General features: G+C 42.0%; 1 protein-coding gene across 1 annotated transcript in view; it reads left to right on the top strand.

Moving 5' to 3' along the window:
• Positions 1-3365: 3365 nt before the first annotated feature.
• The window catches only part of LOC149470307 (uncharacterized), a 133976-nt gene continuing 121849 nt past the window's right edge, over positions 3366-15492 (top strand). The window contains exons 1-6 of the mRNA XM_089664762.1: positions 3366-3502; positions 5310-5382; positions 7313-7423; positions 9905-10018; positions 12055-12249; positions 14037-14169. Of these exons, the coding sequence (XP_089520888.1) occupies positions 3366-3502; positions 5310-5382; positions 7313-7423; positions 9905-10018; positions 12055-12249; positions 14037-14169 (763 nt within the window). The remainder of the gene's footprint in view (positions 3503-5309; positions 5383-7312; positions 7424-9904; positions 10019-12054; positions 12250-14036; positions 14170-15492) is intronic.

Raw genomic sequence — 15492 nt, 5'->3', positions numbered from 1 at the left:
TGGGAGTAAGATAGGGACAGGGCCTCAGCTGGCTAGGGAGAGAATAGGAAGAGAAATAGGGAGAGGTACCCATCCAAGAAGGAAAGAATAGGTGTCTCCTGTGTCAGCTTGTAGGAACAGTCTCTCACTGGCAGCCGGGTATCTGCAAGAACATTGGGGGATCACAATGGGAACACGCAATATCATAGCTCCATTCTAGGGAAGTGCTCCTCTGGCCTCCTGTGGGGTGTAAATGTCTGTAATATGCCTTGTGCATAAACAGTGTCCTCTTCTGCAACATATGTAGGGCAATTGCTGTGAATTGCCTTTTTTCTGTGAACAGTCATTTTCTACAGTATAGACAAAATTTAAAAAGTGGAACTTCACTTGTGGATGGATAGGAAACTATATCATATTTACTTGTTTTAAACTTTTGTTTTACATTTCTCCAGTTACTTCCTGGATTCAATGCCTAGGCAAATGATGTCATACATCCCTGCAGTCTTCAAAATTTAAAGTGGAACGAGGGCAGGACTGACAACTCATGGGGCCCCCGGGCAATAGGGGATCATGGGGCCCTTGTGTCCTCACTCACACTCAAACTACACCCAAAAAAGCCTATGAAAGGTACCATGGTGCCCCCTACTGACCCTGGGCCCTCGGGCAGTGCCTGAGTACCCGAATGGTCAGTCTGCCCCTGAGTGGAACCTCACTCTCTCAATCAATGTTGACTATTTTGAAACCTTATGCTGCTAGCATTAGTAAATGGATAGGAAAGTATATCATATTTACTTGTTTTAAACTTTTTTTTTACATTTCTTCAGTTACTTCCTGGTTTCCATGCCTAGGCAAATGATGTCATACACCTCAGGAGTCTTCATATTTTAAAGTGGAACTTCACTCTCTCAGTCAACATTGACTATTTTTAATCCTTATGCAGCTGGCATTAGTAAATGGATAGGAAACTATATCCTATTTACAGTTATGCTCAAAAGTTTACATACCCTGGCAGAAATTGTGAAATTTTGGCATCGATATTGAAAATATGACTGATCATGCTAAAACATGCTCTTTTATTGAAGGATGATGATCATATGAAGCCATTTCTTATCAAATAGTTGTTTTCTCTTTTTTAAATCATAATGATAACAGAAATCACCCAAATGGCCATGATCAAAAGTTTACATACCCTGGAATGTTTGGCCTTGGTACAGACACACAAGGTGACACACAAAATGCCAATTGGAAGTAAATGTCCCACATCTGTGGCTTTTTAAATTGCAATTAGTGTCAGTGGTGTATAAATAGTCAATGAGTTTGTTAGCTCTTACGTGGAAGCACTGACTAGGCTAGATACTGAGCCATGGGGATCAGAAAAGAACTGTCAAAAGTCCTGCGTAACAAGGTAATGGAGCTTTATAAAGATGGAAAAGGACATAAAAAGATGTCCAAAGCCTTGAATATACCAATCAGTACTGTTAAATCACCTATTAAGAAGTGGAAAGTTCGGGGATCTCTTGATACCAAGCCAAGGTCAGGTAGACCAAGAAAGATTGCAGCCACAACTGACAGAAGAATTGTCCGGGATTCAAATAAAAACCCACAGGCAACCTGAAAAGATATACAGGCTGCGCTGTTTGGTCGAGGTGCCAGAAAGAAGCTTTTACTGCACCAATGCCACAAAAAAGCCCATTTACAATATGCCTGACAACACCTTGACATGCCTAACCAGGCCTTTTTGTGTCATTGATGCAGTAAAGGCTTCTTTCTGGCACCTCTGCCACTGCCACAAATGCCAGGGGGTGTTTTTCAAAATTATATCTTAACAAAATAAAGCATGGAGACATGGATGGATGAGCGAGTTTGCTTTAAATATTAACAATGAATTAAATAGCATTTTTGGTTTTGTATAGTATATATAGTATAGTATAGATATAGTGCAGTTAAGCCGCCACGCGTGTTTACTCATTTTTTTTTTTGGGTACACTGGTTAGGCTTCTCCCACATGGTTGCTACCAGAGTACTGTAGCTCCAGTGGAATGGTGCTTCATCCTCAGACCTTGGATCCCTACAGCTGTTCACCTGTGTGACCAGAGCTACCCAGGACTTCACTGTGAGAGGCACTGTTTATGAGGACAATTGCAAGTAGCTGTGTTACATAGTTAGTCTGATTTAAAAAGACAGAATTCCATCGAGTGCAACCAATAAAAGGTGGGGCGGGGAATTATACAGTCCTATACTCACAGTTGATCCAGAGGAAGGCAAAAAAAACAATAAAGCATGTCACAGTTTGCTCCTGCAGGGGAAAAAAATACCTTCCCGATCCTCCAAGTGGCAATTGGATATTGCCTGGATCAAATTTGCCTATAAATATTAGCATCCAGTTATATTCTGTGTATCTAGGAAAGAATCCAGGCCTTTTTTAAAACAATCTGCTGAGCTGGCCAGAACCAACTCTTGAGGGAGTCTATTCCACATTTTCACCGCTTTTACTGTGAAGAAGCCTTTCTGTATTTGGAAAGTAAAACTCTTTTCCTCCAGACGTAAAGAGTGCCACTCCTAGGGAAGTTCTGTGCTGATCTGCTAAAGTAGTGATTCTCAGATTGAATCTCTGTTATAAAGTCTTATAGAAACTATGCTATGCAGCTATGTTACCTTGATTGGGTCACAGAGACATTGAAGTAAAAATTCCACATTTGTGCAACGTTCATAATATGTTTTGTATTAGTCTGCAATGTATGTGTGTTCTTTGCTCTTCTGACCCTGTTTTGTATTATCATTTCTAACTGTGCACTTATTTATTAAACTGCAATTTACAGTTACTCTCTGTCTGATCTCTGGGGTGATCACCCATCCTGTTACAATGACAGTGGTCACAAGAAAAATTGAGAGGTTGAATCTCCCCAGTGTGGACACAGACAGCAATAAACACCTTAGAGCATTTTTAATGCCTCTGCATCCTATTCAAATTTTTAAATAAAATTTAAAAGGAGTGGGGTGACTCTCCACAGGAAAGCGAAGAGAGGACACATACAGCTTTAAAACTTAACAGAGGGGCTAACTTTCCCTGCTCCTTAAAAAAAAAAAAACATATTTCATATACTTGAAGGCCGTTTCACCTTTAAAATCATAATTCCAGCCATATATGATGGTCACTTATATCGATATTTTGTTCTATGCATTTTTCCTTTTCATAGACACATTTTTAATTGGTAAAGAGAAGTCACAGAACGAAAAAATAAAAAGAAAGTAATAAATATAAACATAAACTTTTTTTATTCTAGCTGTTCGCAGTGCAGGCAATGCTTTATCTATAGACTAGGTAGCTGCTGTGACTTCGGGGTTTCATTAATATTTGTCTTTCCTGTTTGCCAAAAACCTAGATAATGAGTGAAGTGTACAGAATATCTTCCAGCGATAATATCCAATCCCTAGAGAAGCAATTAGCTTCCCAGTTATCAGAACTGAAGACAGAGATAGAAGAAAATGGAATTCTTTGTGGTACACCTGGTCGGGCCTACAGGTACGTTCATTAAAGGACAGCGTGCATAACAATGCATTCATTTTCACAGAATAGAGATTTGCTTGTTTAGAATCAGGTCAGCCATTTGAATTTTAACATGTTTTTGTCCACTTTCTCAAAACAAATTCTTAGATGAGTTTTCATCATAGTCCACTCTAAGGGCCAGTTCACACTACATGTATTTCAGTTGCTTTTTTTCTGTATCCAAAACTCACAGAAAGTAGGTTATATGGTTGTCAATGTCATAGTTCACATCAGTGCTTGCAGTTCCAGTTGCAGAAAAAAAAGTAGAACATGCTGCATTTTTCCTGCACAGAACTGTACTGTAACGCAGTAAAACATATAAAAAATGCACCAGAATGCACCGGAACGCACCAAAACGCACCAAAAACGCACTGGAATGCACATGTCCGTATTTAAATTAAAGAAAAAGAAAGGGGAAAAAATGAACTTGAATGCATAAAAAACGCACTGGAACATGCCAAAAACACATCAAAAACGCGCATGCAAAAAATGCCCCCGGAACGCATCTGGAATGCATTTCTCTAGTGTGAACCGGCATCCAAAATATCCATGGTTTGCTAAAAAGATAACGCTACATAGGGTGTTTTCAGTAGTTCAACTGCCCTTCTGAAATCACTAGATCAATAGAAGTAGCAGTTCATGGCTGGAATACATGACTCTCCATGGAGTAAAATACACAAGTGGTAAGTAGATTGTGAAATCATGAGAGACTAACTGCAACTGCATGCTACTTGTAAAGATCACACCATAGGATTTGTTTCATTTGTTTTAACACCCAACTATGGGAAACTGCAGGGGTTAACCGTTTAGGTCTAGGGGACTTGTTGAAGTAAGTTTACTAATTCAAATCTTTTGCTTCTGCACGCTGATAGACCAGTCCCTGCAACGTCTTCTCCCCAGTGCTCAAGCAGTCTGAGGTCCTGAATTCATCAAGACCAGTGCAGGGTCCATATTCCTGCATTGAATGTGATGACGCAGAGGGACAGTCCACTGCTGAAGCATTGGGGAGCACCGCAGGTTTAAAGAAGCACTTAAAGTGTTACTAAACCCTGGACCCTGCATTCACTATATCTGGTCTCCCACAGTACGCAGAACATGAAAGTGCAATTATTTTAGTAACTATAAATTGCTAAATACCTTTTCTCATCAGCAGTTAGAGCAGTCTTGTTACTTCTATCTGTGTCCAGCAGAGTACCAGTTAAAGCTTGTAGAAGGAGTTTTCATTTTGCTATAGGAGGATGCAGGACCCCTGGCCTCTGTCTGAACGTTGCTGATTGGCCCTGTGGTGATCACATGTCTCTACCAAGAAAAAAAAAAACCCCTCTAGCAATACACACCAAACTGAGCATGTGCAGAGTGACTACACACGATATGTCTGATCAGGAGATATGAGGGGAGCACTGGAAGAAGGGGAGGATCAAACAGCCTTTTTACACAATGCAGAGGATTAACCCCTTAGGTTCCACAGTGAGTATAACAAGCATGCCTTACTGCATATACAGACTGATTTTACTGTTGTGGGTTTAGTAACACTTTAAAACTTGCAATGCGGGCACAGCCCCACTGCAAGTGATCATTTCCAAGTTTCCCCAGAGTTGAACTTTTAGGACATAAATAAATAAAACTGTTCTGAACTCTATTAGAGCCTCCAGGTTCTCCAGCTAGCGGGGTTCATAGTTCCTCAATCAAGTTGTAGGCTTTCTTATTAAAACAGCACTTGGTGTGATATGGTTGATATGAATCTTGCCGCAATGACTTCATGCTTTTCTTTCTGATCTTCTAGCTCTGTTCCCATACCAAAGGATATTTCATACTTCAGAAATGAGAGAGAGATGATCTTGAAAAGAGGTCTGCAGGTAAATGAAGCTTTAAATGGACGAATGTGATCAATGGACACTCAGGACAACAGAAATATTAGAAGTGTACCTGGATCTACTGCAGCTGTCAAAAAATGAGTTGGTCCAGTAGGGTTAGATAGACAGCAATAAAAACTTGACAGAAGTTCTGTAACTGTACCTAGACACTACATAGAGGGTGGGTGGACATGCCAAGCCAACCACCCTCAGGCACATGTGCTGGTCAGTGCAGGTAACATAAAGGTATTGCAAATGAGCACAGAGAGTTGTGCTATAGACCACTCTTGTGCCAGCTTCTCAGAGGAGAACACTAGCAAATGTTTTTTTTTTATAATTTATTAACATTTTCAGATTATACAAAAGTATCACCAAATACATTCACAGTGACCAGGCAAACAAGCAAAAAAAAAAGGAACTAGAGACATACAACAGCAGATATAAACCATAAATGTTGTCTGTAAGCTGTACATAAGCTGGGTACCAATGGTACCCAGGAATGCAAAAAAAAGGGGGGTGGGCGGTGGGAGAGGACAGGGGAAATAAGGCAGAGTAAAAAAAAAAAACACTGTCCAGGGAACAATGAACAACACCCGGGTGGCTAAAAACAACAACATAGGGGTATGCAATGTATCAAATCTACCAAAAAACAATCAAGCATCTGATATCTCAGAGGAATAGTACATCCATCCCTGCTATACAGCTTTACATTTCTCCCATGAATTCCTAACCATGTGCATCCATTACTCAGCTTCCATAATTGCATCTACTTCCCTCTTCCAATCAGAAAGTGATGGGCAAGCAGATTGTAGCAAATGTTTTTTAGCGTCTCTGATTATTATTATTACAGAAGATTCTCACCCGGATGTGTCTGCAGGTAGATCATAGGCATTATATTGTTCCTTTTTCCAGCCTAAAAACTGCTGGATTGGGTGGCAGTCATCTTATGTCTATGGGCATTTTAAATCTCACCTATTTTACCAAGGTTACAATATAAAACGTTATGGGTAGATTTGGGCTTTAATGTTAATACAAGTGACAGTGGGTCTCATCCATAAAAGTTTTAGTAAAGTTTTGTACTTGCTGCCTACAGCAACTAATCAGTGGCCTCATTCCCCTATACCAGGGGTAGGCAACCTGAGAGCCGGAGGACTACAAGTTCCATCATGCCTCTGCAAGTCAAAGCTGTAACTGTCAGTTTTGTAATCTTTTCAATGCCTCATGGGAAATGTAGTTCCACAACAGCTAGGGAGCCGCAGGTTGTCTACCCTTGCCCTATACTATAGGAAAACCACACTGACTGCTATAGGCAACAGGAAGAATGTATATGCATGAAGCCCAGAATGTTTAAAGCGGTTGTAAACCTCAGATTTGAACAATGAATATCCCTCTATAGTATGTACTTGTCTCTATCCAGAGCACGAAGTGTCATTTCTGTCTGCTGCGTCCTTCCTCTGCTGTCAGCTTGAGCCACTTGTGACAAGTTGTTTGACACAAAGAGAAAAATGGTGACAGGGGAGGGACCTCTAGAACACTGACAGCCCAAGCTTTGTTTCTTTGACCTGTGTGTATGTGTGTGTGGGGGAAGAGGAGTGTCTCCTTCCTTCAAATAAGCTCTTAGAGCTCTCCTCATTGAGCTCTGCAGTGTGTAATATCAGCTCTCCACTCCCTTTTTTCTGAACTCTCAGACAATCCTTATAAAGTCAGCACTTTGAACGGATGTAGAGAAGAAAGGACTGCAGATAAACAGGTACAACTTATGTAGGAGGATTTTTTTTCATCTCTGCGTATCAGCTGAGGCCTGTCAATCACTGGGTTTGCAATTACTTTAAGCTCTTCTCTTATTCATAGGCTTTCACCTAGTGAATTCCACCCAGTAAGCTGTTACTTTTTCCACGTATCATTGATTACAGTTTTTTCTCCTATGATGAAGGTGGCAGGAGCGAAACCAGTTATTGTTCAGGCTGATGTTATGCAGAGAGAGCTGGAGACCTGTCTAAGAAGAGAATACACTGAAGATAATATACCTCTCCTATTGCATCAGGTAACAATGTGGAATATTACTTTGAAGGACACATATGCAGTATGCATAATCCTGTGTACACAAGTATCTTTTTGTCCCTTAAAGTACATGTGCCATGAGAGAATTATGTAAACTGCCTGGCACTGTTCAGAACATGCTCGTTGCCTAGTTTTCATTGGCTTTGGTCTTTTTTTGAATCACAGAGAAAGCCAAGCAAATGTCTGAATTCCTTATCCCTATGCTTATTCCAGGTTAGTGATTGATGCCAAAGTGTCAACATGTCAGCCAGGCAACTAGCATTTTCAGTTGGAGGCCAGCAATGATTTTCAGATGGAGGCCAGTAATGATTTTCAGATGGAGGCTAGCAATGACAGCCTACATCATTCTCTCTTGACAGGTTTCCTTTAAACATCTCCAGTATGACTTTAGTTCTCCATTTACTCACTCTGCCAATTAATAACTATCCCTGCCTTCAATAGTTTCTGAGTCACTGGCACAGAACAAATATGCTGATTAAAAAGGTGGAGTGCAATCAGAACCTACTTAGTCATCATGTCAGCATGGCATATAGTTTTTACAAAAGGTAATGTCAGCAATGGCAGGCTACACATTTTCTCGGGACAGATTTCGTATAGAAAACTTCAAAGGAACAATATGTGAAAACTGGGGAGCACAAAAAGTCTAATAGTCACTGATATACAGAAGAATTAAAATCAAACCTCGTGTAGCTATCCCTTTCTTCTGCATGCCATTGCTGGAAGGCCTGAATCATACAAAGCACAGTATATGACTTCAACTGCAGTCCTTCCGAAGTACTGCCACTGTGCCTGTCCTCTTTTGCCACTAGAGGGGGCTGTATATACAGCAAGTACACGATCTGTGGCACCAACAGTGTATAATATGGAGACACAGGAACTGAGTTTTGCGGTTGTTGGGTTTGCCAGGGTAATTAATTTTTATATTCATGGCTTGGATAGCTTCCAACAAACATTTTTACCACCATATAACTTCATATTTTTACAACACAGATGTGCAAATGTATATTGCATGTTTGGCTAAATCCAGAGTTCTCATTTACACATGGCATTTGCTTTATGCCCCTTATAATTGTCATATTATTAATATTGTGCTTATAACATGAGTTCTGTAGATGATTCATTTTGACATTACTGAACAGTTTCTATAGACTATTACAATTGCCCAGACTGCAGAGGCTGCTCTAGACTTTGTGAGGCCTTAAGCAAAGCTTAGACATGAGGCCCCACTCATGGTCATAATGGGAAAAATAATTCAAGCAGCAAAAATTAACTGGGGGATGGGTAAGGCAACCATTGGTGGTTCATCCCTATTCTCACCACTGCCACTGATGTCATCCCTATCCCCACCATCGTCACTGATATCATCCCTATGCCCACCACTGCCACTAATGTCATCCCTATTCCCACCACTGCCACTGATGTCATCCCTATCCCCACCACCACCACTGATGTCATCCCTATCCCCACCACCGCCATTGATATCATCCCTATCCCCACCACTGCAACATATGTCATCCCTATTCCCACCACCACCACTAATGTCATCCATATCTCCACCACCGCCACTGATGTCATTCCTATCTCCACCACTGCCACTAATGTCATCCCTATCTCCACCACCGCCACTAATGTCATCCCTATCCCCACCACTACCACTGATGTCATCCCTATCCCCACCACCGCCATTGATATCATCCCTATCCCCACCACTGCAACATATGTCATCCCTATTCCCACCACCACCAATGTCATCCATATCCCCACCACCTTCACTGATGTCATCCCTATCTCCACCACTGCCACTAATGTCATCCCTATCTCCACCACCGCCACTAATGATGGGGGGGGATGGGATCAATCAAAGGCAGCGATGGTGGTGGGGGGAATTGGAACAATGCCAGTCAATTCACCCTCCTTCCCCTTGCTCAGCTTGTCTCTAGCTGCATCTGGCTTCCTTCAGTGCCTCCAGTGTTGCCTCTCCTGACATGGGTCTCCTTGCAGAACGGAGTGCGCTCCTCCCCCTTCACTCTACTTGCTGTCTGCTGACTTTCTCCTTCAGTTTCCACCTCGTGGTTCCCGACATCTGACTGGACTCTGCAGCAATGAGCGGAGAGGATAGGCGGGCAGTCCAGTATGGTTGAAATATGCAAATGCATAGTGGCAAGAGACCAATTTGCCAAGGAATGTTGTAGCTGATGTAGCACACCAATCAGGAGATGTAGGAAAATGTCCCAGGTGTCTGAAACTAGCGTCGTCCCATGAAAAAAAGTATAGTGGAAAGAGGATTCATGGGATGTTTATGTTGGAATATTCTAGAAAAGCAAGTAAAAAGTAATTCATTCATATTTTGTGGTCTATGTTTGTCTCGCCAAAAATATGAAGAATGCAAATGGATATTATACTGTAGCTTCATACAAGTTATACATGAAATAATGATGTGATAAATCCCTATGTTTTGTACTAGTTTTTCACTGACAGAATTCACCACTTGGTGCAGAGTAAATACTTGAATATGCTGAGATGGAAGAGGTTCTGTCGTCACACTAGAGCCATGGAGGAGTGTTATCCTCAGTACCAGGTAACTAAACAGATTTCATTGTGTTGCAAATGCAGATTTTACTGACCTATTTCTACTGCAACAATTTTTAAGGCCCCGTTAACACTGCGCATCATGGGAACTCAGGTTCTCGCTCACGATTTTGTTTCGCCGATTTTCACATGTTTCCGCATTTCATGCATAGGGCAATCCATTCATTGAATGCACTTCTGTCGCACAAAAAAAGCCCAGGGACCAAGCTTTAGCCCTGAGCCAGGCGTGATTTTATACATGTAAAATCGGTAACTGAGCACTGGGTAAATAATGCAAAACCTGCTAGCATATAGAGGTAACCTCAAGAACCCAATAAAAGAATCATAAAACACATAAATATGCAGCGCTAGTAAAATGAACACATGGAAAAATTGGACTAATAAAACACACTGGATCATATAAAAGATACTGAGTCCGTTATATGGTGAGATGAATAAAGTGATCAGTGCAAATATTCAGGAGCAGGTCTTACATGCTCCATGCGCATTAAATTGCACTATCTGGTTAGTGCAATGTTTGTCTATTTTCACAATTACAAGAGTCACTGTTTCCCTCCAGCACTTATCTATTGAATATTTGCACTGATCACTTTATTCATCTCACCATATAACGGACCCAGTATCTTTTATGTGATCCAGTGTGTTTTATTAGTCCAATTTTTCCATATGTGTTCATTTTACTAGTGCTGCATATTTATGTGTTTTGTGATTTTCTACATGCGTTTTGCTGTGATTCTCACACATCTTGTTGCTTGACAATTGCAGCAAAATCACACCAGGTTTGGGGTGCCATTCGGGGGGGTAACGGCACCCAAACGTGCGTTGTGCATTTTGCCACAATTTGGAATCACAGGGAGAATTGCACCGGTTCTGCCTGGGATTCCTAATTGCCCAAATGTGAGCAGGGCCTTTTGGGGCCCTTTTACACTAGAACGGGATGTGGCAGGTGTCAGTGCAAAGTTAATGACAGCCAGGGGAGTATTTACCACAAGGCAAACAAGGCACTTGCCTAGGGCGGCATTTTTCAGGGGGGCAACACCTTCCCCCAGAAGAAGGGATGTAAGAAGGGCCATGTGCTCCATGGGAACCAGGTGGGATCCGAGAGAGGCTGCGGGCTGCTTAATGGTGTATGTAGAGCCTGACTCTCATTCCTGGGGATGTCCGGAAATGAAGATGAGTGGAAGGCTCTCCCAGGTGGGGGGCAGTTGGTCAATGTCAGGCCCTCTCCATGGGAAGGGGAAGGGGGGATGGGTTGGTGTTGGTTGGTGTCCGTGGGGGCAGACGATTTTTGTGTTGCCTAGGGCAACACAAAACCTAAATACACCAATGATGACAGCCCAAACGCAAGTGGCAAACGCAATGTGTTTGCTTGCCTTAGATCGCATGGTACAAAAGTATCATGTGACCCAGTTGCAATGCGTTTCCAAATGTAGCACATGTACTAGATGTCATTGAGAAAGAAAATATAGTTGACTACATTTAAAAACAAAGTAACTTAGCAGGTTCTGAAACTTTAACACTCTAGAACAGGGGTTCCTAGCCTTAGTCCATGAATGGGTTTCAGAGGGTTTGTGAGGGTCGGATAAGAAATAACATTACATTCATAACATTTACATTTATTTTTGCATGAAGTTTTTATTAAAATTAGGATTGTTTACTAGTTATATATTGAATTTCAATAAAGGAAAGTACATACTGTAAATTCATTGTATGCAAGCTTGTGTTTACATGAATATTTCTGAGGAGGGAGTCCATAGCTATCATCAGATTCTTAAAGGGGTCCGTGACTCAAAAAATATAATAACCACTGCTCTAGAAAATGATTGCAAAGAAGGACATCAATATTAAACTAGAGGAAGAGATTTCAAATATCAAGCAATGTACAGTACGTACAGGATGGCCTTTATCATAACGTTTTTTTTCTTTTGTTTTCCAGCATGCTCCATGCAATGTTCTAATGCAATCTAGTTAGGATACTTTTTATTTTCTCAAATAAATTAATTATTTTTTTTTTTAAACTTCTAGAAACAAGTTGGTTACATTATGCAGGAATACACTGATGCTGTGCAGAGAGCACAGAGATTGTCTGTCGCCAGAGAACACTTAATAACTGGGAAAAAGAATTCAATTCATCTAGTAACTCTGGAAGACCTCATCATTTACCTGCAGTGGCTAATCTGTCATCTGCACTCAGTGAAACCCATATTTAACTATATCAGGGTATGTATTGCAGGAAATATCACATAACTACTTAGATAAAGTATGTTTATAATAAACATTTTAGTATTTAGTATTTTACAGAAATAAAACTTTATAGACTTCTGCATGTTAAAGCAGAGCTCCACCCAAACGGGGAACCACCGCTTGTTTGAACCCCCCCTTCCACTGCCATATTTGGCACTTTATGTGGGGGAGCGGGTACCTGGTTTTGCTAGAAGTTCACCCCTCCCCTTCTGCACAACTAAGGGACCAATCACAACGCGCAGCACATGCGTAGTAGGAAACGGCACAAGGCTTCGCTTCTGGTTTCCCTTATGAGCAATGCCGGTCCCGGGAACCCGGAGGCTAGTGAAGAACTAACCCGGCTGACAACGGTGCTGGACCCCTGGACAGGTAGGTGTGCTTATATTAAAAGTTGGCAGCTACAGTATTAGTAGCTGCTGACTTTTAATTTTTTGGGGGGAGCCTGGAACTCCTCTTTAATCACTGTGCTTATTGTCTAAATCTGGCCATACATAATTTCTTTTAGCCAGCCAGATTCTTTCATTCACACAAACAAGATTGATGGAAGAATCCCCCTGCCAGAACATTGTACTCTAACAGTGGGACCTGTCACTGTCAAAATACACTGCTCAATGTCTGCAACTAAGTGGCTGCAACTGATTGGCTGTAACAGCTGATTGACAAAAGATTTTCTAACATGTTCCTTCTACAGAAGTCAATTAAACAATCGACTCCTAATCTTCCCTGGCCACCGCTATTGTCTGAACTAACTGAAAGGCCTATGTAGTTTTCCAAAGTGCACCTAATATCCCTAGGAAGTGATGTTGGGTGCCTTACTGACCCCCCCCCCCCCAGCAACCAGGCTGTCGGAGATCACCGCGCCGCTGGGCTCGGCGCAGGCGCAGTACACCTCCCTGTACGCGAGCGCCGGGACTTGGCCGACCGTGGCAATCAGGTTCGCGCATGCGCAGTAGTGACCACGGGCGCGCGCCTGGCACCAATGACAGCGCAGGGCGGGATATTTAAACGACCCTGAGCTGTCATTCAGTGCCTTTTGGTCTCCTTGTATCCTGTGAACCTGTGAACCTGTTGTAGTAAGTTGCTGACCCGGATTGTGCCCTGACCTTGCTGTTTTCTCCTGTTCTTGACCCTTGCTTGCCTGACCTCTCTCCTGAATGCCCCCTATTGGATCTGACCTGCTGTTGCTGACCTGGCGTGTGACCTGACTATTCTTTGCCCGCTGCTCTGTACCGCACCGTCCCCATAGTTACCGACCCGGCTTGTATGACCCTGCACCTGCTCAGCCATCCATCCATCCGTCCCTCTCAACGGGGCCTCCAGACCTCCTCATACCTGGCTCTTTCCCGTGGGAGCCCCTGGCGAATACCCCTACCACTGACGGGTGTCCTCAGTAGTCACGACCTGGTCCTGGGGTACTCCAAGTCCATCCCCACCATCAGGGGCCCTGGTGAACAAATACTCTGGGGCTTAGACTCCGTGCGCTGGGAACATCCGATCAGTGGAGTGCTAGTGGTACCGCCGGGCGGTCCCTTACACAGGCATAGCAGCAGTAGGAGAGGAGAATAGATGCCTTTTCCAGCAGCGCCTTCTCATAATAGAAATAACAGTAAAACATTTACTGTGCATAAGGAAGGGAAGTTCCACATTAAGAAGTTGGAAAGAGTAACTAAATTGAATTTTGGGTTGAACACATTTATATTTTTAAATGTTTTAATTTCAAGATGTTGCAGGATTTTAAGATGTATAAATCGGATGTTTTACAGACATTACAACACTTACCAGTGTCAAACCTTGCTGAGACTGTTATTGAATCACACTATGAAGGAAAAGAATGCCAAAATTTAAGGGAGGTTAAAATTGTCAATTCAAGTGAACAGAACTTTGCAGACGGCACAAGTAAGACACCTGTTTTATGTTACTGGGTTCCTGTGTTTAAAAGAAGCCATAATAAACTGTTTTGTATCTTGTCATATTTATCAAATATGATTTTACTTTGGAGATAATAGTTGTAAAAACTTTTTGAAGCTTAATCAGTGCACCCTTGGTGAGATTTTTGGCATTGCCAAGAGTGTAGAGTGCTGCAATGAACAGCAGCGCACAGGCCACATGTGACCACATAGTGCTGAACAGTGGTTTTGATTAAATAGATAGGAAGAAAAAGAGCAACTGAATACCTAAACTCCTGCACTGGACAGTGGATTCCATAATGTCTGTATCCCCACATAGAGTATAGAAGGAATGCAAGCTATGCTGCCCTCAACAAATCAGGGAAATCCAAAAAGAAATGTATATGAAGAAAAAAAAAAAAGAGGGCGCACAAGCCTAGTGCATTACCTTTAAAAACAAGATTTATTGATAAAAAGTAAATTACTCACAAAGGAAATGAAGGGCATGTCACAAGAATTGTAGCATGGTCCAATCACCCTGAAGGATGTCTGGTGGGGGACTGTAGGCCTCTAGGTGGCTGTTGGTTGACATGTTTCGAGGCTGTGCCTCTTCCTCAGAGCCAATGCACATGTGACCCAGTCTGTATATATCTAAATATGCTTTAAATAATGTTCTGCAAATGAGAGTGTCACAGACACAGATATGTTTCTAGAAAAAGGATTTCTCCGCTATGTATGATTCTCTGCACATAGAATATAGACACAGTGATAACTCTTTGTTGAAGCATAATACCTCTAACCTTAGTGGTCAGTGAGAGGATTACTGTCCTCATGCATTGGTGAACAGCTGGAGGATGAATTCTCCCTTACATTGTTGGTCTACAGAAAGAGAAATATCCCCTTACACTGATCATCAGCAGAAGGAAGAATCCCCTCTACATCTGTAAAAGAAAGTGTGGAAAAAGAAACCTCCCCTCATATATCGGCGATCAGAAGAAAGAAAATTGCCCCTATACCTTGGTGGTCAGTAGGGGCATTCTTCCTCCTGCTGGTGGTCATTACCAAACAGAATGCCCCCTTACAATGTTGTTTAGTGGAAAAATGAACAGCATCCTTACATTTGTAAACAATGGGAGGAAAAATTTCCTCTTATGTTGTATTTATTAAGAGGGAAATAACCCCTTTACATTGGTCATTGGTGGGAAAAAAGCCCTGGTCCCATGCCAATGACCATCAAGCAGGAGATCGGCCCATCCAAGGACAACCTGTAAATTGGTTGGAATTGCTGAACCACGGCACTGAGCAAGAGACCCACCTAACAAGCTCATGTTGC

The sequence above is a fragment of the Staurois parvus genome, unplaced genomic scaffold, assembly GCF_062004578.1.
Source record: "Staurois parvus isolate SC_StPar_1 unplaced genomic scaffold, SC_StPar_1.0 ptg000048l, whole genome shotgun sequence".
Taxonomy (NCBI): Eukaryota; Metazoa; Chordata; class Amphibia; order Anura; family Ranidae; genus Staurois; species Staurois parvus.
Note: the sequence above shows the minus strand (reverse complement) of the source record. Positions and strands in the feature narration are given on the sequence as shown.